The sequence below is a fragment of the Peromyscus leucopus genome, chromosome 22 (genome assembly GCF_004664715.2).
Source record: "Peromyscus leucopus breed LL Stock chromosome 22, UCI_PerLeu_2.1, whole genome shotgun sequence".
Lineage (NCBI taxonomy): Eukaryota > Metazoa > Chordata > Mammalia > Rodentia > Cricetidae > Peromyscus > Peromyscus leucopus.
The window spans coordinates 19,363,353-19,385,574 of NC_051081.1; the positions used below are offsets into that span (position 1 = coordinate 19,363,353).

General features: G+C 42.4%; 1 protein-coding gene across 1 annotated transcript in view; it reads left to right on the forward strand.

The window, feature by feature from the left end:
• The window catches only part of Srbd1 (S1 RNA binding domain 1), a 180,757-nt gene that overhangs the window by 134,229 nt on the left and 24,306 nt on the right, over positions 1 to 22,222 (forward strand). Inside the window, 1 exon segment of the mRNA XM_028893161.2 lies at positions 21,357 to 21,463. Within this exon segment, the coding sequence (XP_028748994.1) occupies positions 21,357 to 21,463 (107 nt within the window).

Genomic DNA, 22,222 nt, shown 5'->3' on the forward strand with positions numbered 1-22,222 from the left:
TAGTGATGACTCCTATGCAGGTTTACAATGAAAATGAGCAAGTGGAGAAAAAAGAAGTGTAAAATGTACAGTTTGAGGGGGGAAAGGAACGTCAGGAAATTTAATGTTGGAGTCAAGGCTTGTGCTGACCAAAAAAAAAGGGGTGGTCAAATGTCAATAAAAGGGAGTGGTGATCTTGGAGTGAGACCCCACCCAGCTAATCCTGCAGTATATGAAAAGAGCCAAGGAATTATCTGTTCCTAAAGAGCATCAACAAAGGGAACTATATGCAAATGTAGTTCAAGGAAGGGGCCAGATTTTCATTCCAATGAGACAGCTGAACTTGGCTGAATAGGCTGTGTGGTTCTGCTTTTGGAGTTATGTAGGATACAGGAGGAAAGGGATTGTGGAATCTTCCTCCACAGTTAAGGAAAGCCATTGAGACCAGGTAGATGGCAGGGAAATCTTGCTTGGAGACCCACAGGGGCCATTGTGCGAAGCTGTGAAAGTGAAGCCTGATCATGTTAGAGAGCTCCAGATGTTGGGGATGCCAGACCTGTCAGATAAGTGCCCAGGAAACCCAAATATAGGAAACGCAACCAGCCCAAGAGGGAAGTGTGTTAGAGTCAACAGAGCTGGAGGGCAGAGGCATGAGACATGGGATTGCCCTGCTGAGTTTTGTTCTTGCTTTAGTCAAGTAGTTCCTCACTGTGCCCTTTTAGAATTGGAGTGTATATTCTGTGCTCTCGTGTGTTGGAAATGGGTGATCTACTTTTTGGTGTTACAGGGATTTACAGTCTTGAGTTTCAGAAGAGACTTTGGACTTGTAAACTGGGCTGAGACTGAAAGTCTGTGAGGACCTTTGAAGTTGGACTGAATACATTTTGCATTATGATGTGGCCATAAGCCTATGGGGGGCAGGGAGCAGGGTGTGATGGTTTGTGTTAGAATGGCTCCAATAGGCTCATGTATTTGGATACTTGATCCCCAGTTGGTGGAACTTTTTAGGAAGGATTAGAAGGTGTGACCTTGGAGATAGTGTGTCATGGGAAGGTGGGCTTTGAGGTTTCAAATGCTCATGCCATTCCCAGTTAGTGTTCTGTCCACCTCCTGCTTGTGGATTGAGATGTGAACTCTGAGCTACTTACTGCTCTAGCAGCATGGCTGCCTGCTGCCATGCTGCCTTCCACAGTGGCGATGGACTTACCCTCTGAAACTATAAACTCTTTCTTCCATGAGCTGCTTTGGTCATGCTGTGTCTTCACAGCCATATCACCATGAAGGAGACCTTGCTGTTGCTCTTTGTACCTTCCCATTACCTTGTCTTTTTCCATTTGATGGGATGCATACTTCTTCGGGGACTCTCAGAATCTGACAGTGTCCTTTCTGGGAAGTTATCTTTTGCTGTAGTTATGGGCACTGTTTTCATATGGTCCAACTCTACTAAGTTGGATATTGGATGTGCTTTGTCTCTCTCCTTTTTACAAATAAATGTTTAACTCTTGGTTTGTGGTAGTGGTATTGATATTCTTAGGGAGCCCTTCAGCTTTTCATCTAATAGATTTATTTTGGTAATGCTATTTCTAATTTTTAAAAATATATTCTTGAGTTCTACTCCCCCTTTTTGATGTTCTCATTTTTTAGCTATAATATTATATTTAATATTGTATATTAAATAATATTATATTTAATTTTCCCTTCTCCCTGTTATCTTGATGTTGCTTAGAATGAAGATATTTCTCAGCTTTTTATGGGAGTCTGGTGTTCTCTTCCAATTTAAAAATCCAGTCATTGGTGAATAGATATAGTACTAAAATGACTCCTGCTCTACCCATAGATCAGTGTCTCTCATCCCTCTTTGGAGAAACTTCTCACTGTAGATGGTAATTAGCATGAAGAAGAAGGAACTCTGAGAAAGGCTCAACCCTAAAGAGGGTGTGTGTATCACTCCCCGTTCCTACAGAGGCTCGGGGGTCTTCTTGGAAGATTTCGAGAGCCAGATATGGTAGATGGCTTCAAGGAAACAGTGTCATTTGGGCACAACAGGCAGGCTCTACATATGACCTCACAGCAACTGTGACAGCACAGATGAGAGCTGTGCAAGCTCAGGCCAGACCAAAGCCCAGCACTAGCTGGGGAGCTGTTGGCATTTGGTAGCTGCTGGGAGACAGGGGATTGGTTCTCTTTAAGGTGTAATAGCTGGTAGGTCACACTGCAGGGCAGGCCCCATTCCCATGAGTAGTTTGACACCACAAATTAGCCTTGATCGTTTGTTTGTCTTTGTTTTTCCTTCTTTCTTTCTTTCTTTCTTTCTTTCTTTCTTTCTTTCTTTCTTTCTTTCTTTCTTTCTTTCTTTCTTTCTTTCTCTCTTTCCTTCCTTCCTTCCTTCCTTCCTTCCTTCTTTCTTTCTTTCTTTCTTTCTTTCTTTCTTTCTTTCTTTTTTAAGAAAATGAAAACTCAAAGTAGAAAGATGAGGATGAATCTAGGAGGAGTTGGGGGAGAGGAGATGAATATGATCAAAATACATTATGTGAAATTCCCAAAGAATTAACAGTCATCCAAAGTGGACAGGAGCTCTGATTTATGTAGCAGGGCTCACTTCATTAGCAGGCTCTACTTTACCAGGATCTTTGGGGGAAAGTGTCTACCTGCCACCTTAAGGAGGACTTTTTCTGATGGCTTTATAGGTCCTCCTTAGTGGGAAAAAAAATGTGTGTGTGTGCGCTTGCATCCCCATTCCTCTTAGATGGAGGAAGGTGGAATAAATATTTCACATGCTGCTTGGGATAAGTCTTGTGCATGGTATGGTTAAGCAGCGCTCCTGCTGAGATTCATGCCTTAGTTGGAAAGAGGCTCTTTGGTATGTAGCTTGTTAGATGAGGCCGTAATACATTAGCATGGGCCCTGATCTGATGACCAATGCCCTTATGAGAACAAAGTCCTCCTGACACATGGACAGAGAATACCATGTACAGAAGACAGGGACTAGAATGGTCCCTATGAGGATCATCATGTTTTTTGGCTACTATTCCAACACTGCACAAAGGCTGGACTCCTGTATGAAGCCAGCCCAGTAGGAATCAGTCTTTGGCCTGTTGGTTCTTACCCTCCTTGGAAGGCAACCATTATATAGCCTGACTTTGAATAAATTCCCCGGTCTTACCCAGTATGACCTCTGACAACATCTCAAGCCAGAGCTCTGGAGAGCATCTACCTGACGTAGAAAGCTCCTCCTCAACTCCATTCCCACTGTGAATGTGCAAGCTGCAACTTCCTTCTTAAGGCACTTAGTGCTGAGGACCTGAAGCAAACGTTTGTCCTGTGCTGTTGACATTTTCTAGTGGCAGGTGTACCATAGCGGATTGGGCGAGGAAAACAAACCCTGGTATAGCACGAATCTTAAAAGGTCTTATTAATAAAAACAAACCTGGGGCCAGGTATTGGGGTGAACGCTGGAAGATCATAGAAGCAGAACAGGCCACAGCCACCTCACCTTGCCATTTTCTCAGCTGATCCTGTTTCCTCAGTCTGGAAGCCTCTGTGTCCTCATCCAGAATGAATCTCAGCTGAACTGCTGCTTGAAAGCCTGAAAGCTTAACCAGGCCAAAAGCTTCTAGTTCCTGGTTTTCACACCTTATATACCTTTCTGCTTTCTGCCATCACTTCCTGGGATTAAAGGTGTGAGTCACCATGCCTGACTGTTTCCAATGTGGCTTTGAACTCACAGAGATCCAGAAGGATCTCTGCCTCCAGAATGCTAGGATTAAAGATGTGAGTGCCACCATTTTCTGGCCTCTATGTCTGTCTAGTGGCTGTTCTGTCCTCTGACCCCAGATAAATTTATTGAGGTGCACGATATACTGGGGAACACAATACCACCACACCCTGCCTGGTACTTTGTGTCCTTGTTCTCCTGCATGTTTTCTTCAGCTTCACTGGAGGAAAGCTCTAGAGCTTCCATCTTGAAATGTAGTCCTTGCCCAGATGGTTTATGGGTGAGTTTTCTCAGTGGTTGCGGATTTTGTCTGATGCCCGGTAAGAGCCATCATTAAAAGCAGGTATTGCCCAGGCATGGTTCAAGTCACCGACAATGACTGGCTTTTTTCATGTCCGTGCATTGGTTTCTTTCATGCCTTTCTAACTTGGGTTTTGGTTCTTAACTAGTGCTAACTCCTCCTCTGGTTTCTCTTTACCCTCAAAAGGTATGGCTTCTGTAATTTCCCATTGTAGAGAGAAACTTGCCTCCCTGTGACCCCTAACCTGTGCAGTAAATTCTCCAAAATTAATTTGAGTTCTTTCTGATCTGTACCCACGTGACTCTCTTCAAGACTCCATTATTAGACTCTGACAGCCTTTTAAATTTGTAAGTGCCACAAGTATGTCACCAGAGACTAATGGGTAAAAAGAGAACTCCTTCCCGGAGAGGATATGGGTAGAATATTTCAAGTGGCAGATCTGCATCAATAATGTTCATGTTTATGGGGTGTTGAAAAGCATGGAAGTCTTAAGCCAGAATCATGTTCAGCTGAGTCCCAGAAATTTTGACCTCAGAAGCCAAGATACATTCCATTTATTCCAACAAATGTTTGTCAAGTCTTTTGCAACTGTTTGAAAGACAATTGTCATTCTTTAGAGCCCTAAACATTGATGGTTTTGCTAGGACATCAGTAAAAGCAACAGAAGCACTGTCTTTTGTGCCCAAGGTGACCTTTCTCTTGCTCTGAGTTCCTAGAACAAAGAGCAAATTTGCTCTGCGCTTTTGCTTTTATTTTTCTTTGTCCTCTGGCAATATTTTTTTTAAATTTATTACACACATATTTGTGTGTGTGTGTGTGTGTGTGTGTGTGTGTGTGTGTGTGTGTGTGTGTGTCTGCATCCACACACATGTGGAGGTTAGAGCACAGTTTGCAGGAGTTCACTTTCCCTTTCCATGTGTGGGTCCTAGGGATCAAATTCAGGTCATGGGGATTTGTGGCCTGCACCTCTGACACAGCCATTTTCCCAGCCACTCTGACAATATTTTTGAGAAAATTTGCATCATTCTTTCTAATTGATTTCTGGCCTTGTTTTTATGTCAGAAGTTTATGTTTCCTGTGCAGTGAACAGCCACAGAGCAAGGACCTTTCTTTTTTTTTAAACTGATACCAAGAATTGCTTCTGCTTTCAGGCAGAAGATGTTAGTGTGTTTGGGAGACTGAGAAGTACATTCAGAGGAAATTTGGAAAAACATAAAGGAAATCACCCTGAATATGATGCCAAGTAGCATGTTTATTTTTGCTATTCTTGACAAAGACGATAAGAACTTCTAAAAATTACCGTACTTTTGTCTTTGTATTGGCATAATCTTTGATGTTTTTCTTGAAAACTGCTAACAAAAAGAACTAAAAATGAAGCCATCATAAAATTTCTCTAAGAAATTAAAAGTTCTTAGGAAGATGGAAAAGGAAAGGAGAGAACAAAGAAAAACATGGTTTAAAAACTTAGTATAAGTTCATGCCATTGCAAGCCTTACAGTTGTCCGTACTGTAGATGCTAACAAGCTTATCTCTTTCCAAGGCTTCCAGGAGGGGTTGCCTGGATAGTGGAATAGCATGGTGATTTCATGGGGCAAGCTTCACATTACGTAAAAAAGCATTGTTATGCAAGTTGATAAGATGACAGGTTTCTTAAACCTACTACAGTGAAGCCACTAAAGCCACCACACTGAAGGGTAAAAAAGGGAAGCTAGGTCTTAGGACGTAGTTAAGAGGGGTGAGATGATTCTTCTCCCGTTGTACAGCTGATGACACTGTGTTAAAGAGTGTTTCACTTACTCTCTTACTAGGCTTCGTTTCCATTTATGTAATAGTAGGGGGCAGGAACTGTCTGGCGGCTAAGTCGGGCAGCTCAGAAGCTGGAGGCCAGCCTGGGCAGCTTAGCAAGGCTCTGTACAGAACGGAAAGAGAGGAAAGGTGGGGGATGGCTCTGTCTTCCAGCTGCTGGAGTTCAGATGACTGCACCACTCCTTAGAGACCATTACAGACTGTAAGATGTTAGCATCGAGAAAGACATCTAAGGACTGGTAAGCCCATCCCTTTCATCTAAAGAAGTTAAAATCTCATTAAGTGACTTGTCCACCACTAGTTAATGTTCTCGTACCTTCTGTGCTTTGTATCTGCTACACAGCAACAGGTTCTAGGTGTTTTACTTCATGGACTGGTAACATCTCAAAGTCTTTGGTGGCCTCCAGTGACCAGGATACTTGTGAGATCCCCGACTCCTGGTATTCACACCCTGACCTTATCTCTTCCTGGACTGGACCAGTCTTTCTACCCAGTACTTCACAGGGAAGGTGGTGGTGTGTTTCTGAGACCCAGTTATCCAAGGTAATCTCAACTTCAGCTAACACCGCTTTCACCCTTCCTCATGGCTCCCTCACTGGGAAGGAGGCTGCCAAGTCATGTGCAGCGATATGCAGTGACCTACATGGTGGATGGTGGCGGCGGCAGCCTCTGGGGAACTTCTTGCCCACAGTTACCTTTAGCCTGACTGTTGCTGCACCTTGACAGACCGCTCACAGGACCCTCCTGTCCTGAGAAAAGAAGTGCTTGCTGTGAGCGGCCGGGCTTCGTTCAGGTGGTTTGTCACACAGGAGTACGTAACTGAGGCAGAGGGGCTGTGGGGATCTGATGCATTTCTAAAGAAAAAGGGCCGTGTTTGCATCAAAATAGCAGAGATGTCATAATTACACAGTAAATGACAGTTATTTACAGGGAAATTATCTTGTTGAAAAACTTGTCCCACTGTTCTTTTTTCTGTTTTTCTGTTGAGCACTGACAACTTTTTCATCAGCTGGCATTTACTTCATGCTGAGTTTCAGTTGATGACTTCCACCTTTGCCCTTGGTTTATCCTCAGTTATTTTCTAGATAAAGGACAAGACTGTTGTCTTTTGAACTAAACCAAGTAGTGTAGTGTTTCCTCTTCTTGTGACGGAACGTGCAGTTCCTTCCACATGAAGACACTGTGATTACGGTGTGCAGCTCCTCTTCTTTGTGACTAACCCAAAAATCTGAGCTCTTACAAAGACCCTTGAACACTACAAATTTCTGTTTTTTCCATTTTTATTTGGATTATGTATTGTCTTATTTTTTAGACAGAGTCTCACTTTGTAGCCCTGACTGTCCTGGAACTCGATGATGGCCTTGTCTCTCACAGAGATCTGCCTGTCTCTACCTTGAGTTCTGGGATTAAAGGTGTGCACCACATCCCCTTTTCATTTTTTAAAAGGCAGTTGTTTAAAATAAAATTTAGAAATCTCATCAAGACGTGTAATTACTCATAAAGAGAAAGATCAACAAACAAACCCCAGTTGTTGAGACACTTTTCTTCCTCTTTCTCCCTGGCTCTGCTGTGTGCATCCGTACATGTTCACCTCCATATACACAGTTCCTCTGTGAAGGAACCTACCAGTAATGGAAAAGGCCCAAAGTAGTCATTTCCTTGGAGGAAGAAATACATCTGTCATTCATAGCTGAGTTGCTTAGGTGGCTAATCATAATTATTTTCAGTGTGTCAGAGAAAATGGTACAATTGATCCTTCTTAGTGATGAAAGATAGAAAAATTAGAGGGAAGGAGACAGGAGAAAGTAAATTATAGTTTTATGATAGATCAGACTAGTACCCTGTCAAAGCAAGTTGCCATGTCGTTTCTTTAGAAATCACTTCTCTTTCTTTTTCTCCTAAAATTGTGCACAGCTACCACTTAGGTAAGATTTGTAATACAGAATTTTAAAGGTTTATCTATCATAACCTTTAGTCATAGCAAGTCTTATGAGTAGAAAATATTATAACAAAAAAGTATTCTGATGATTATTTTTAAAACTTGCCCTTAAAAATTATAAGCTAGGTAAAGTCATTGAGTTTTCTTTGTAACTGAAGCAAAAAAGCTGGGGTCTCTGAGTCCTGTAGAGGGACATCGTGTTTAAATGCTTGGGCTCCGGAGGGGGAGCCTTTGTCTTTGGCTACATTGCCAGTGTGAACATAGACTGTTTACCTAACCTTCCTGCGCCTCAGTTTCTTCTTCTATAACACGGAAAAGTAATGTCTCCTATACCGCAGCATTGTGGGGATGAGTTCAGACAGTGTTCTAAGATTGTACACATCTACTCGTAACCAGTGTTAGTGTGTTCTAGATTATTACTTAAAATGGGTCGTCTCTGAAGACTTGGGTGAACTTGGCAGCCTTGTGTGGGTTCCCTGCAGCACTTTGCCTTCTGCTCCTCATGTGAACAACTGAGCAGAATGGTGGATCGTAGGGAAGTCCAGCCCTGTCACCGTCACCTACAGAGAGTACCTGCCGTTACAGATCAGGTGCCTGGTCCAGTGGCTGCCACTGGACGTGGAAAACAACTCTGGAGGCTGTGCTTTATAAAACCGTAGAATGCCACCTCCTTTCTCTCTCTCTCTCTCTCTCTCTCTCTCTCTCTCTCTCTCTCTCTCTCTCTCTTCTCTTTCTTTCTTTCTTTCTCTCTCTCTCTCTCTCTCTCTCTCTCTCTTTCTTTCTTTCTTCCTTTCACAGATGGATTTTTCAGAATCATTTGCACATAGCAGCTGTAGGAAAAGTTGTACTCAGGTTTTTGGTGTCTTTCTTGCTTACAGAATGTACATTTCCACTTTGGTCCCTCAATGCTCTGGACCCTTGTCCTGCTATACTGCGCCTCCTTCTAAGACTTCCATATGTTCTTCCCATTTGCAGGACAGGTGGTCCATCCTTTATATCTCTGAACTCCTAACCTAAATACCCACTACCTATAGCTTGTAAATTTGAGATCTAATAGGCATCCCAGACTTATGCCTAAAAGAGAACTTAACCTCCTCCCCCCTCCCAGTTGATCACATCCACCCAATTAGTAAAACTGTAAACCTCATTAAAACTTTGCTATATTAAAAACCTGAGACCAGCCTCAGCTCTTCCTAGAGGCCACCCACAACTCCTTGCCACCTGGGTGACTGCTTATTTCATCAACATTAGATCATTGTCTTTACTCCATAATGTCACCTCATCCTAGGAATGACAGCCACATCCTACTTAGAAGCAGACCATGGCTCTTTCTCATAATCAAGAAGTCTCAGTTACAGGTGGTGAGTGTCACTGAAAGTCGCCTTGGGAGTTTCAGTTTCCTTAGTGGTGGCCTGTGACTACGTGGGGTTTGTTGGTTTGTTTTCCTTTCTCAGTGCTGGCATGGAACTCAGGTCCTCGTGAAAGCAAGGCATGCTCTCTTTCTAAGTGACAGCCCTAGTCCTCCGTGTGGCTTTTAGACAGCGAGGTCTACTACCGTTTCCCCTTAGAATGAACTGTGCTCATCTCTTGATCTGCCATTCAGAACAGCACATGCTCCTGACAGTTCTGCTTCTGTGACTCAGACAGTAGTGCTTCAGGGTTAGAGTGCCCACTGTGGTCCTGTCCCTTTTGTTTCTTCTCGGTGTCAGGAAAACAAGGGAGCCTCTCCAACGAAACTGGAAATCAAGTGCAAATTCATCTTAAAAACCAAACTTACTTACAACAATCTGCTCTAAAATGAGCCTCACACTGATAAAATAGTCTCCTTGGTGGTTTGAATGAATGCAGTGAATGAGTATCTGAGCCTAACGGGGCTGATCCGTGAAGACAGTGTTCAGTCTTTATTTCCGAGGAGGTGGGAACATCTCTACTCCTTTTCTGAATTCTGGAGCGCCTCTGCCCTTCCCTACAAGCCATCAACTGTGGGACAAACAAATGGGTGTGGTTTTGCCTGATCATGTCCTGACCCATGGAGATAATTCTGGGAAAGGGTTAATTGTCAGACATGAACTGTCAAAGAAAGGAAAAGAGGAAAAGACAGCATGGGCTGGAGCTCGATGTCAAGAGCAGGCATGAACTGCAGACTCTCCTGCCCTGGCCTCCTGGGAGCCAAGATAACAGACACACTATGCCCAGCAGAAGAATGGGTATAAATGCATCACTTCCATGGCAGAAACCAGACTGTCTCTGCGCCTGTCAGCTGTCTGTCAGGGTCCACAGCTGTTTGACCTGTCTAGCAGTGGTGCTGAGTGGGTTTTACTTCGTCCCTGGCTATGGTAAGGGGTGTCTGTAAATGAGTTCTGAAGGCTGACTTGAGAGCTGGTCAGGTGAGAACTTCATAGTATCTCTATATATTTTTGCTCCAGATCTCCCAGTTTCTTTTGACTCTTGATTTGTGTCAAATTAGTGAAGTTGAAGATGATAAATGCTACGTGAGTTTAAAGACGGTGTTTAGTTTTCTTGACTTTCCAGGAAACAGATGAGAGGGTTTGCAATAAAGTACCTGATGTTGTTCTGACTCGGGTGGGAATTAGCAGGAACTCTTCTTTAATCTAGAGCCTCACCCCGAAACCATTCCTCTAAAGACTTGGTGAGCGTGGAATGCAAGGCCTGTGCTCAGTCTTAATATAGTATACTAGAACATCTTGGCTTTTATTGTAAAACTTTGCTGTGAATTTGCTGCTGATTGTGTCTACTAAAGAGTTTTCTTGCCAGGTGGTAGTATAGCACACCTTTAATTCCAGCACTTGGGAGGCAGAGGCAGGTGGATCTCTGAGTTTGAGGCCAGCCTGGTCTACAGAGCGAGATCCAGGACAGCCAGGACTGTTATACAGAGAAACCTTATCTAGGCGGGGGTGGGGTGGGGGTGGGGTTCTTTCTAATATGCGTTTGGGACGTAATACTGCCATACCCTCAAGCTGTTCTAGGGACCAGTATCTCTTCTTACTTGAGGTAACTCTTTTTCTTTAACTTAATTCTCAACTCCTGCCAGAAGAATCCAAAGGCTGAAAGGCAAGAAACTTGCCGCAGTCGCCCCCCTTTCTCCAGGAAGCAGGCAGCAGGCCCAGGAGTGGAGGTGCAGGGAGTAGTCTGCATGGCTCCTGACCACAGAAAACCCTCCTCAGCTCAGCTAGTGCTTGGTGAAGTACAGATGAAGACGGCGGGATTCAGCACTCAGTGGGTACCAGGTGCACACTTCCCATGGGTGTGTGCATGGCGTGTTCATTCCGCAGAGGAGACCAGGAGAGCAGAGGGCAGAGTGCTGGAGCCCGTTCGTTGTTCACTCCTAGCAATGCAGAACGCTGGGCAAGCTGCAGAATTTCTGTAGAGCACATGAGGCCCTGGGCTCCGTGCTGCCGTGTCAGCTTGGAGAAAGGGGATACACAAGGCAAAGGGAACCTTGCCTTCTCTGTCTGTGCTGCAACTCTGTGGAAATGTGCTGGCATGGGTCCAGTGCCGGCAACAGCAGCCTTTGGGTTCACTGGGGAAGGAAGCCATCTTTAGTAATAATAGGCAGAAGCCAGTTGATAGCCAGTGATGTGTGTGGCCACTTGTGTGTATGGGACATGCATTTGAGGAGAGAACATGTGACTTTAGAACTTAGAGATGTTGTCAGGGAACCTTATTTCCATATTCAAAAACAACAAAACCTTGCATTGGTTCTTTCCAGTCACGGCCGCCTTAGGGAGACAGTTACACACCAGGCTGTCAAAGTGTCTGTGCCCTCAGAGGTTCCCTCTATCTCCCCTAGTCTCAGATCAGAGTTTCTACATGCTTTTATTTTTAGTTTATTAGAGGAAAAAGTCTCTGTTGTGGCTAAATCTTTTCACTCTCTTTTTTCCCCTGAAGTTTGCTTTTATGACTAAGCCATAAATCGCTAAAAATAAAGATTTACAGTGGAAATGTCGACTCCTTTGTATTGTGTCAGGTCAAAATCTGTCACTAATTGGTGGGCATTTGTTCATACCTATGTCATGAGCCAAGATTATGTTTTAGCTGGGTGGCCACACATGGGGCAGGTAGGTGTGGTCCAGTTCAGATGTGTTAATGCTTTCCTTGTTGTGATCAAGTAGGTCATACAAAGCGTTGGTTTGAGAAGTCTCTGGGCAGGCATTTAGGATTTATGGGCCTCTCCTGAGCCAGTATTGCCCCTCTTTTCTCCCCTATATCATCCTGTGTCCACTAGGGGACATAAGAGCACCTGCTGCCGGACAGAGTGAAGGCCTGAGTTGTTAAAATGTAAGTGCTGAACAGTTAGGATAACACGAGAAGACGCTGTTCTTGTTTTCCTGTTCATAAAGAAGCTATACGTTCTGTTTAAGTCTGTTACCATGGGGACTTAAAACAATGAGATGGGAGCAAAGCCGCAGCAGACTAGGCAGCTTGGCTACCTAACTGCTCCTTTGCTTTGAGTTCTCGGGTCTGGAAGGCTGTGACAACCTCGATTCTAGCACTGAAAAGAACAACTTTATATAGATGAAAATCCTCTTCAGAGTCACAGGTGTGGAGTATCTGGGGAGGTCATCTACTGTCAGCCCAGGGGACAAACCCCAGAGAATTCTCCATTTTACACCCAGTCACTAGAGCTTCAAAAGCTGAGCTAAAGAGAACAGAGTTGAGTATCAGTGTTCCCCTCTAAACTGTTAGCTTAGAAAGTCAGATCTCTGAGCTCACAGTTTAGAAACTTAGGTTGGAGTGGTGCTTGTTTATAGTTGTGTGTGTGCAGTGCACAGGAGGGGAGGCCAGAGGTCAGCATCAGGTGTCTCCTTCCATTACTTTCTACCTTATTTATTGGGACTGGTTCTCTCAGTTTGGCTAGGCTAGCTGGCCTTGCAAGAGAGTGCACCACCCAGGCTTTTTCTGTGGGTGCTGGGGACCTGAATTTGGGTCCTCAGGCTTACATAGCAGACAGTTACTAACTGTTTATTTTAAATTATTTTAAAATTATAACCTGTATTAAAAAATACAAAGATTTTAAATGAAATTTGTCATTTATTCAAATTTGTCACTTATTCAAGCATTTGTTTCACTAGACCATAGCATGAGTGTTCACACTGCGAATTAAGGTCTACAGTTTTCTTTCTGTTTTCTCATCTACCCAGTGCTCCTCTCTTCCTCCTCTCTGACTTACTTTGGACAGAAAAGTCAAAGAGTTTTTGGTTTTAATTCTATTGGATTTTCGTCTGCATTTCTTTGCATTTTTTCCTTAGTGGTTATGGTGGGGTTGTAATATGTACCCTTACTGTCCACAGTGGCCAGCTTACCCCACTGCCCCTCCTTTGTTTTCACAGACATGGGTATGTGTGTGTCGCCTGTGTGATGTATATCTCCAAATACCGTGTTATCGCTTCTGCTTTAAGTGCTCCTTTATCTTTCAGGTAAAGTTAGAATACACACAAACTCATAATTTTATGTGCGTCCACCCATTTCCCATCTGTTGTCAATTGTCTTTAGTCAGAAAAGCTCCCTTTAGCATTTTTGTCCTGCAGGTCTGCTAGCAGCGAGTTCTCATTTGTGTGAAAGCACCTTGGTTTTCCGTTGTCTGAGAGATAGATTTGAAGTTGACAGGGTTCCTGTGTTTTCCTTCCTTATACCGCACTTGGAAGATGCCATGTCTTGTCCCTCTTGTTTCTGACAGTTCGGCCCTTGCCCCCGCCGCCGCCCCTCCATGTTCAGTGGCCCTTTCTCTCTGCACCGCTCGCTGTCTCCCTGTGTGTGTTCTTCAGGAGGTCGCCCACAACGGCCCTCCCTAGGTATGGTTGTCCTACCGTACATGGGGCAGCATGCTGCTTGAATCTCTAGAATATTTTTCAGAAGAATTGGGGAAATTTCACTATCAATTGCTCATATTTCTATTCTGTACACTCTCTGTTCTGATGTTTCCATGACACACACTTCTCCATTTTAATTTCTGTCCTGCAGGTCACTGAGGCTCTGCTGTCTCCACCCCATTCCTTCCTTGGAGTCCTGTTTTTCTGATAGGATAACATCGACTTATCTATGTATTCAGCAGTACATTTTCCCTCCAATCCACCTTTAAACTTAATAACTTTGTTTCTATTTATTTTATTTTACTTCAGATACATTTTTGCAATCTTGTGGTAATTATGCCCCCCTTCTCTTCTATTTTTCATCTGTTTGTTTGCTTTTTGTTGGTTTGTTTGCTGGTAATCATATTGGCCTCTTAGTAGCTTAAAGCTTCTTTAGAGTCCTTATCTGCCATCTGGGCTCTCCATCCTAGGCTGTTGTCTGTTGAATGATCTCTGTTACAGATCACATTGGCTCACTTTATATACCTACCTGTTTTATTTTATATGGTGGACACAATGCAAACTTCGTTTTCTGTCGATCAAGTAACTTAGCAGCTGATCAGACTGAATCTGATAGGAATTTTGAGAGGTTTTAGGTTTACAACAAAACTAAGCAGAAACCAGAGGGCTCCCATGTGTTTTGCCCTGCTAAAGTACAGATTCTCAAACTATTATCATCCTGCATCATACATAGTAGTGTATTTATTGCAACTGATAAACTGATAATTTGATCATATTGTTAAATTATCACCAAAATGCATAGTTGAGGTATTTATCTGTACATTTGGACATAGGTGCAATGGTGTGTATCTAGTATTCTAAAATCTTGCAGAATAGTTCTACCACCCTGAGAAGCTGTCTGTGCCATGCCAGTTCATTCCACTTCCAACCAGCCATAAGCACTTTTCCCATTGTTTCTAAAGGCAGCCTTTCCCAGACATGAATTGGAGTCATACAGTGGGGTAACCTTTTGAGATTCACTTCTTGTACTAAATAATGTACATTGGGGGTTTGTTCATGTCTTTTCATGATTTGCTAGCTCATTTCTTTTTATTACTGATTAATATGTTACCATCTTGGTGCTTCTAAGCTTTGGAAATTATGATGAACCTGAAAGTTTCTGTGATGATGTAAGTTTTCAGTTCATTTGGGTAAGGACCACAGAATAGAATATTTGAATGTTCAGACCTTATTAATGCTTTGATATGGATTCCCCAAGTGACACAATGTGAAGCTTCTTGCATATGCTTACTTAGCATCTGTGTATCTTTTGTCATTTTTAATAATTATTATAGAATCTTAAAAGTTTCTTATACTTTTTGTTGTTAGATATAACTTCTTCAAATATTTTCACACAGTGTGTGGCCTGCTGTCTACCCTCTCTTTTATTTATTTTTTTTTTTTTTTTTTTTTTTTTTGTAGTGTCCTTTTCAGAACAGATTCTAAGGTAACAAAGTCGGTTTGTCACTGTATTTATTTCCACTGCAAGTCGGGTCACGTCGATTTCTCCCTGGAATTGTTGAAGAGTTCCAGATTTCACACGTAGGTCCACAATCCACTCTGAATTCGTTTTGAGCCTAGAACATTTTTAATATTTCTGTCTCTAGTTGCTATAGCAACAGTTGGTTGAAGAGATGCTCTTGGCTTCGGTGTTGCCTCTGTTCCTTTGTCAAAGATCAGTTTGATGCACTTACATGGGACTCTTTCTGAGCCTTCTGCTCCTCCAGCCTGTTTGGTTTGTTTGTTTTTGTTGTTTTTCCTGCTACCTCATTGGTTTTGATGACTTTATAAGTTTTATAGCAAGTTTGGTCTTGTCAATCCTCTAGTCTTACTTTTGCCTTCAGTATTCTATTGGCCAATCTGAGTCTTACCTTGTCTGTGTAAATTTTAGGACCAACTTGGTATCCCTAAAGGAATGTGCTACAATTTTGACTAGTATTGCTTTGAATTTTATAAATCAAATTTGGAAGAACTGACATCTTGACGATATTGAGTTGTCCCGTCCATGAACATGGAATAGCGCGCTCTCTCTCTCTCTCTCTCTCTCTCTCTCTCTCTCTCTCTCTCTCTCTCTCACACACACACACACACACACACACACACACACACGAGGGCAGGGAGTATTTGGCTAGGTTTGAACCTAAATTCCTGATTTCTGGACTGCTAAAGTAAATGGTAATGTTTTTTTTAATTTCAGGTGTTATTCATTCACTGATTATAGAAATCTGACTGAACTTTATATTAATAAAACTACCTGTATCCTGCATCTTTCCTGTGATTTCAACAAGAGCAATTTAATTTTTTCTTTCCTGGTATACCCCTCTTTTTTTCTTGTTAGCTGGGTCCTAGAGGATAATGTTGAGAAGGGGCGTTGGATTTGTTCTTACAGTAGTAAGGAACCTGGTTTCTTAACATTAACTATGATGTCAGGTGTAGGTTTTCCTGGTGAGTGCCCTCCACTCAGATAATATACCTACTGCATTGCCTTATTATCTAATATCAGCTGTCACATAGTAGGTGTATATATGACAGGATTTCATGACGCCAGACAGAAAAGTTTCTGGAGATTTGTGAGCTGAATGGAGATTCCCAAAGGTACATTGTGTCCTGGAAACAGAGTGAAGGAATCTCCCTGAACATCTGTGGATACTCATCTGATGCCCTGAAAGCTTAGGCTTTTAAAATGAATCAATTTGTCTTGTGCAGAACAAATAAGTTGTAGTCCCAAGGATTTTTCTGTCAGATTGGCTTGAATAATTGACTCCCACTGAATAGTAAAAGCTCATGCATGCTGCATGCTTGCTGCCACGTTAGCAAGCACGTTAGTGGTGCCAGCAGCCCTTCCATATGCTTCACCAGGAGGACTTGCAGAGGCTTCCTTCTGGGGTGTTTTTTCTTCTCCTGACCACCGGCCATATTTCAGTCTGTTCCCAGATCCTGAAAATCCTTCTGGTGCTGAAAGACTAGTGCCCTTTGCCATCTTAATCCCAGGGCCCCACAAGCACAGTGAGCCGTTCACCAAGCGGTTTGCTCATTTAAAGCGCAGGACTGCTCAGGGCAGTCGCGTGTCTGTGTTTTAAGGAATGTGCTTATGAAGAGCTCTTGTCCTTGTTCTGCAAAATCACTTGTCTTGTTGCATGTACCAGTTCTGTGTGATTGGATAGAGCTAGAACCCGGTGGCTCCAGGCTCTCTGTCCTGTCTGTCACGGGGCCTCTAAAGCCCTTTGTCTTCCCTTCTGTTTTCTCAAATGGTTCCCATTCTCCTGTCTCTTCTTTCGGTCATGGGTCACTCACACACTCCCCTGGATGACTCTCAAACTGCCATGTGTCAATCAAAGCGGAGTAGATGCAAGAGGAGGACATAAGGGGAAAACGTGCCCTGCTTCGAATTAGGTGGCTTTTCCTCGTATGCTGCTGCTGCTGCTGTTGTTCCATTGTTTTGTTTTGCACATTGGCTTCTAGCTGTATTTTCTATTTGGGTCATCTTCAAGGGCCAGAAAGGGACCTGAGTGATAGTAATAAAGACTAAAAGAATACTGTGCAGAAAAGCACACGGGAATGAAATGGAAATTTAGCATGGGACCTAGAAAGTGAAATGTTGTTGCTTTAGAAGCTGAGTCTCCAATGTTGCATCTGGAAGGGTTTTTTAAAAAAATAATTGTGAGATAGTTTTGGTGCTTCAGAAGAGAATAAAACAAGCAGTTTGATGAACAATTCTTCAGAAGTTTGTGGTAAAGTAATAATAAAAATGTGGATTCTGACCTCAAAAAAGCTGACTAGCATAAATGACCATTTATAATCCTCTTTTAAAATCTCATAAATTTTATGTAAAAATATAATGGCCCAAAAAGTATGTCCTTGAATTTGAAGGAGTCTGTTTATACAATTCACATAACTTGCCAAAAAAAATGCAGAGTTGGGTAACTTCTTTCTGAAAATAGAATGGCCCATTTTTCCTGGCACGGGTCCTTGGGGATTATTAGCAGTCAGTCCTGGGGGCCTCACGTCTTGGACCAGTGAGTGCAGGTAGCGCCATGTGTCATACCTCGGCTTTCAGCAAGTCTCAGCAGAGCTCCAAGAGACTTTGCATGCACATCACTTAGCGGCACAGGCAGCGCCTCGTTCTGCGAGCACCGTGCCTGGGAGAGAGAGGGTAGCAGCAGACACCTCTGCTTCAGCTGGTGTCAGGGGCACAGTGTGGCACCTTTAGTACGCCCTCCTCCCCAGACAGACGGGAGGATGTTAACCCCTTCCTGAGCAGAAATGTGGAGGCGATCATCTGCAAAGCCATGATGAGCAGGGATAGCAGTGCTTGTGCGGATTTTTACCTAAGGAGCTGCTGAGGGACACATTTCAGCCCAGCATTGCCGTGACATTTTTGTAGATGGTATTTTGGTGAAATAGCTAGTCTACTCTGGTTTTCATTTGGTTGGTTGATTTTGTTTTTTAAGTCTCATAATATGTCGCTGTGTATTTCTATTTTCTATCATGTATTTCCTGAGCCCCTGTGGAGGGACTCTTAGATTGTACATGTGTACATGTACGCATGTGCACATGCAAACAACACACTCACCCTTAATTTGTATTGCTGTTTCCCTGAATAGAGTCTCACTGTGAAGATAATATGTGAAGTCATAGAAACTCTGTCGATTGTTGTGAGAAATCAGTTAGATGATGTTATAAAGCCTTAAGGAATGCCTGACTGTAAAAGTTCAAAGGTGTTTGGTAGTATGCTCCTTGTTTTCATCGCCTCTGTCTTTCTTGCTAGACTTTGAGCCCTAGATAAGGCATTTGGTCAGAAAAATGTTAGTGGCCTCAGCTCAAAGTGGCTTGAACAGTAAGGAAATCTATTATTCTTTATTAAGCAGTAAGGAAATAGTGTTGCCAGAAACCCAGAGGAGTGAGTCCAGAGCCGGTTCATTCTGGAGCTTTTGTCTTTCTGTGTATACTGTCCTCAGTGAGTTGGCTTCTCTCAAGGCCGTCCTATCACATGGTGCAAAGCTCCTAATGGTCTGTATTGAGGAATAGTGGCCTCTAATTCTAAGCCCCTAACAGATTTACTCTCAGATTTCATTTAGCATCATTAAATAAATAGAACAGGACTAGCATGGCTGGCTTAGACTATTGCTTTTCATTCCTCTGGACCCATCAGAGGAAATGTATTTTGTATTGTGGTCATGTTACCCATCACACATATATTTGAGAATATGTATATGTCACTCTATACAATGAAATCTAATTTTTTTAATGTCTTGAAACAATATAATAACTTCTATCACCTGCTGTGGTTTATATATGAAATAAACAGCAAAAGGCACATGTAGTGAAGGCTTCATCCCCTGTCTGGGAAGGTCTGAAGACTAGGACCTAAAACCTAGCTAGAGGAAGTGGGGAACACACGGGGTTCATTGGGTGCTGTATCTTGTTCTGGGTTCTCTCCATCTCTCTGTGCTTCCTGATTGCTGTGATGTGAACTGCTTTGCTCTCTCATGTCCTCCCGACCACACTGAGAACCATGAACTGAAACAAATCCTTCTCTAAGCTGTTCATGTCGAGCATTTAACAGCACGGTATTAAAAAGGTGAGTAACACACTATTATTATAAGATGAGGCATTAGAATGTATATTTAGTACCAAACACACAAATATTAGAAAAGATTTAATGTAGATAGGCTGTTGGTGAACTTTTTCCAGACCTGAATATGTGAGGGCAGTGTTGTGCAGCCGATTGACACACTCAAGCTTTGTTCATCTACTTCTTAGGTTCACACTCAGTATTCCTGGTGTAGTAATAGTGATTAATCTCCCCAAGCATCATTAATGTGTCCAGTACTCAATAGAAACTTACAGAAATGTGTGAATAATAGGATTTGGGGATCATTAGAAACCGTCTTGGAAGCTGCCTAGCAAAGTGTGTAAAGATAGGTCAGCTAAATTTAGTTTATGATCCCAAGTTGAGTTCTGGATTGGTAAGACAGTTCTTTACAGAATGGTTAGGATACTTCAGAAAACTTGAATACAGGCTATGCATTAGATAATTTTGTTGTGCCAATAAATTTCTTGCTTCTAATAGTTGTATTGTGAATATGTGTGGCAATGTTCTTGCTATTTGGAAAACACGCTGGAGTGTCTATTTGATGGAAGACTATAAAGAAGCTCTTTTTACTTCTGTGGACTCTTCTGGAAAGGCAAATGTTTATTCACCCCAGAGAGGGCACCAACGACAAACCAAAGCAATGCTTCCACCCAGGCTGATGTGGTGAACAGTGGGTTTATTTAATTAGGCTCACTTACAGGAGCTTGCCTGATGCCCTAAGTGTGGGGACAGCTTGCTCAGAGCTGCACGGGTGGGACCCCACTAACCTCGCACATTCCCTCCAAAGACCCCTGGAGCCCAGAGAATTACTACATCAGCTGGGAGGGAAGTGCAAGAAGTGGCTGCAGCCTCGGGTGCCCTCTTTAAGATGGTAACGCATTTTGCTCTGAAGCTAGCAGTACACAGTAATACTTCTTTCTGAATTTGAAATTAAGTTTAGACATGTCATGGATGGTTTGCAATCTAAAAATGTGTGTTCTTGAGTTCATGCTTATTAAGTGCATTATATGTATGCATGTAGTAAGGTTTTTTCTTTGAAAAGTTAACAATACCTTATTTTTTTTATTCCTAGTCACTACCACAATTATAGGGCAATATACCTTGTATATTGAAAAGAAAAGAACAGAGCTACAACAGAGAAAGACCTCAGACATGTACATCTAATTGACACGACATTGCATTAACCAATAGCTGCACCTTTTGCACACTGGCTCTCACTGCCCTGAACAAGAAGGGTTCCTGGTTAAGCTGCTGTTGCTTTTCTCATTTGGTTTGCTAGCATTATGTGCACCTATTTTCATAAGGGATGGCATTTTCCTGTGGTATCTTTGTCTGGCTTTGGGGTTAAGTTAATAATGGCCTTGTAGGATGAGGTAAGAAGCTCTCCTTCCTGCAATTTAGGAGATTTTGAGAAGTATTGACAGTAATTATTCTTGGAAATGTTTAGTCACATTCACCAATGAAGTACCTGGACCCAAGGTCTTTTTATTGGAGGAATTCGAGTTTGAATCCCTTGATAGGTCTGCTCAGGTGTTCTGTTTCTTCTTGGGTTGGTTCCTAGGGATTTTGTGAACTTTTTTTTACTCCTTTGTGGTTTAATTTATATTGGCTAAACAATGCACTTTTTACATTGTGTAAATGTCTGATTAAGTTTTATTTAAAGTTATATTTAAACCACATAAAATAAACTCTCCATAAAAACTGCCTTACTTTATGTTTTTGATCCACAATGCACTTTTGGTAATAATACTTTGTCCACACCTTTACCAATATTTGGTATTTTCCACCAGTTTTATTTTAGTCTTTGTGGTTGGAATACTCAAAAGTGTTTTTGTTTGTTTTTAAATTGTGAAGTTTTAAAGCTGGCATCTATAAGAGCATCATTACCAAAGATACACCTTCAGTCTATCAGGTTTTTTTTCCTGTTTCCCTTTGTGTGTTGTATATGAACGTGTATGCGTGGTTTAGATTGCGTGGAACAGATTCCTTAATTTCAGCTCGGTTACATCTGTTAACAGTGTGCTTAAGAGGAATAAAGGGATTTCCCATGGTGTGTGTTAGTCAACTACCAATAAATATGGGCAGAAATAAAACAGTCTACAAATGGCATTTCCTTCATTTTGTTTGCTACTTTGTCTTTGTCTTTTCAGCACGATGTATCCCAGACTTTACTCAAGGCAACCCTGGACAGTGTTGTAGAAGAATGTGTCAGCTTTGTGGGGGTGGATATTAACATCTGTTCCGAAGTTCTGTTACGGTGAGACAAGCGTTTAACTTGCTAGCTGAGAGAAGGGGGCGTGTGTATAAAGTTGTCCAGCATAGAAAATCTATAGGTTTATATGTTCCTGTAGAATAACCAGAGAGGAAGGTGTCATTTAGGGAAAGAATTGCAAGAGTTCACATTGTTATTTTTAGCAGTGCACAGCTGAAATGGTTCATGGCAACCACTGATTGCACCAGTGCTGCTGATAGACCTTAAATAGGGTTAGCGAGGAAAAGTGCCGTTGTCTGCAGAGTAGATGCCCTTCGCTAGCCTAGTCTCCTACATGCACCTGTCAAAGCTGAAGGTGACCAAAAGGTGAGGGCTTCTGAAGGGTCAGGTGTGTCACGAGTCACCTGTCAATACTGACTGGCTCTTTTCCTGGCAGTTAGAGAACAGTTCCTCTTTCTCTCCTTTTCCTTATTTTGGTTCACACTCTTGCTCTGGATGTACAGGTCTGCTGGTGTGCCATGAAGTTCCTGGATCCTTCTCACCAAAACTGTGAGAGTGGGAAATGCCTTCCATGTTCTAAGATACCACTTTCCTGCCAAAGCTGTGAAAGTCCTAATTCTGTGCTTGGAACTGCAAGGTGGAATTAGTGTTCTCTGTAGTAATAAGCTTTTAATTGAAACCAAGCGAACTCCTTATTGATACAGTTTTCATGCCTTTATGCCAACCATGCCATTCACAGAGAAGTTCTTTTCTGTAGTTCAGTGTTGTATATCAATGAACCCAGCAGACCAGAAAATTCTAAAG